Source organism: Momordica charantia (assembly GCF_013281855.1).
Source record: "Momordica charantia cultivar OHB3-1 chromosome 1 unlocalized genomic scaffold, Mcharantia_2.0 BLBB01000001.1, whole genome shotgun sequence".
NCBI classification, from domain to species: Eukaryota; Viridiplantae; Streptophyta; class Magnoliopsida; order Cucurbitales; family Cucurbitaceae; genus Momordica; species Momordica charantia.
In genome coordinates this window covers 4,059,360-4,061,921 of record NW_028275157.1, presented here as the reverse complement: position 1 = coordinate 4,061,921, position 2,562 = coordinate 4,059,360, and the positions used below count along the sequence as shown (strand labels likewise).

Here is a 2,562-nt window from a genome sequence, read left to right as displayed (position 1 = left end):
CTCAGCAATCCCCAACTTTGACCGCATTATAATTCTTTTAAAATAATTTGTCTCAAACATTTTTAAATGGTACAACACCACCAGCTATCCTACTTTTTGAAAACAAAACTTGATATAATTGTTGTCGAGAATCTCAAGACTTATTTTTTAATAACTTTTCTATAATTTATTGTACAAATATTAATGTTTCATTCTATACCAATCCTTCTAAATTTGGTTGCTCTTATTTTATTTAATTTTTAATTTGTATTATGCATAGCGTAAGAAGTCAACAAAAGTTTTTAAAAACTTCTTTTTTTAATTTTCATTTAAAGTTAATAATTTAGACTACTATATCTTATAAACTTACATTGTCGGGTCATATTTTTTAAAAAATTATAATAAATCTATTATTCTAAAGTATTATAGGTATGAACAATAATTATCTTTCTAAATTTCATCATCTTCGTTAACTTATATATAAAATTTAGTAAATTATGAAATTGATCTATAAGCTTTCAGAGTTGTATCGGGTAGGTTCCAAAAAGTTTAATGTCGAAAATGTTTTAAAATTTATAATTTAAATGAACATGTGTATGAGTTTTATTTTTTTTTTTGTTTAATTAATATATTCATAACCTATCAAAGGATATTTTTTTAATAGATATAAAATAAAAAATTCAAAGAAATGACAAATTTGAAAGTTAAAATAGAAAATTTGAAATAAGGCAGCGTAATATCAAAACATATTAACTAGTAAGCCTAGTGGAAGTAAAAACTTAGTCTACTGTTACAACTTGAAGTTATTTGAGTTGACTGGCAGTAAAGTCTTGACAAAAACTGTAGCTTGAAACTTTTCGGGGAGTCCTTTTACTGGAAGCTGTAGAAAGCATTGGGTATTGAGATTGTATAAAATGAGCTGCCCGTCCTTAGCTTCCATTACAAGTTCTTGAGAGCTTACAAACACCAATGGCCTCTCGATTCCTGAAATAGGGCCGATTGTGAATACCTTGGACCATGAATTGTCCTTCCCCATCGCCCAAATTTGGAAGGTTGTTTCAACCTTATTAGGATCGTAATAAAACAGCACAATCTGTCCCGTCCAAACAACAAGACTTCTGTGCTCGGCGCTCCCCCACGCGAAACACTCCGGCATCGGAATCCTGCCGAAAACCTCCTCGCTCATGTCGAACCACTGGATGATTTCACTCCCTCCATCCTCTATTGCCCTCCAGTAAAACCTTCCTTCGTGATACATCTCGAACGAAGGCGCCCAAAATACACTCCCACAAGCACGACTTTCGATTTCTCTCCAACCATCTTTCGCCAAATCGTACACTTCTGTTTTGTAATATGGATATGCATATTCTTCACGAACTTCCACAACCCTAACAGCCTTGAAATCCCTAGATTTCTGATCGTACCCGAATCCAACGGCATCCATGCTTGTACCGGTTCGGTCGAAGGGATCATCAGAGGGTTTGGTCAAGAGAATTGACGGTGGCAGCTCGCGAAGCTCTCCGGTTGCTGGATTACAGAGGAAAATATCGTTGGGGCTAAGAGAGAGGCAAATTAAGCCGTGAGAATAGCCGCTAAGTCCACAAAACTCAAAAACCTCAGGTAATGGAAAATCCATGTCCACAACGGCAGATGGGAGGGGAAATTTGAGGAAGCTGAGCATAGTTTCGTTCTCCCCGGACTCCTCGTTTGCTATTGTACGCTTCACAAGAAGGTTTCGGTGTTGCAGATAATCCGCAAAATTAGGGTCGTTAATTAGGACATACATGTATTTGGAAACACATTTGAGTCGAGCAACACATTCCGGCGGGAGCTGCGACAGAATCTTGATCATCAATTCTTGTGATAGATTTTCCCAACTCGCCATTTGAAATAATTTTTTAGGAACCCAACGCGTCCCCTCTCCTCTCCTATTTCAATAGAATTCGAATTCTTTATGTAGGATTGTAAGGCCGTGGCATTTTAGTGGCATAGCATAAGATTTGGAGAGCAAGCACTTCTCGTGCTGTGGGGTCCACATATTTTTAAAATTTTGTTGTTTTAAATGTTAAAGTTAGAAAGATGTGGGTGGGTCGTCCCGTGAACCTTGCGAATCATGCCATTTAGTTTTTATTTTTTAACATATATTCTTTTATTTATTTTTTTTATTTTGAAAAACAACATATTTATTTACTGGAAGATATAGAGTATTTCCACAAATCAACCCAAAGAGAAGCAAGGAATAGAAAGTCGGGTGGGCCGCAACACACCTCACGTACTTTATTTAATGGACTCTGTTGGATGATGAACATGGATGTGCCACATATGATCAAGAATTTGACTTATAGCCCAACGTAAAATACTACGGACATAGTCGGGCCAAATGATATGTATGCCTTCATGTTCGAGCCCTAGTGTGAACTATTAATAAGGTGTTTTATAATTGCGTATTTCCCACTACCATAAGTGCTATGTTGAAATCCACTGAACGTGCTACGTGGCTGAGTAATGGTTCACAATCCTTAAACACCTATAAATACAAGAGTGCATTGCATATGAGCTTTCAAGTTCTAACCGTAATTTTAT

The 2,562-nt window shown here is 36.2% G+C and overlaps 1 protein-coding gene across 1 annotated transcript; it reads right to left on the bottom strand.

Moving 5' to 3' along the window:
- Positions 1-769: 769 nt before the first annotated feature.
- On the bottom strand, positions 770-1,864 carry LOC148213126 (F-box protein CPR1-like). Its single transcript, XM_088123262.1, has one exon. It carries the CDS (start codon positions 1,862-1,864, stop codon positions 770-772), a length of 1,095 nt encoding a protein of 364 aa, XP_087979388.1.
- Positions 1,865-2,562: the final 698 nt, after the last annotated feature.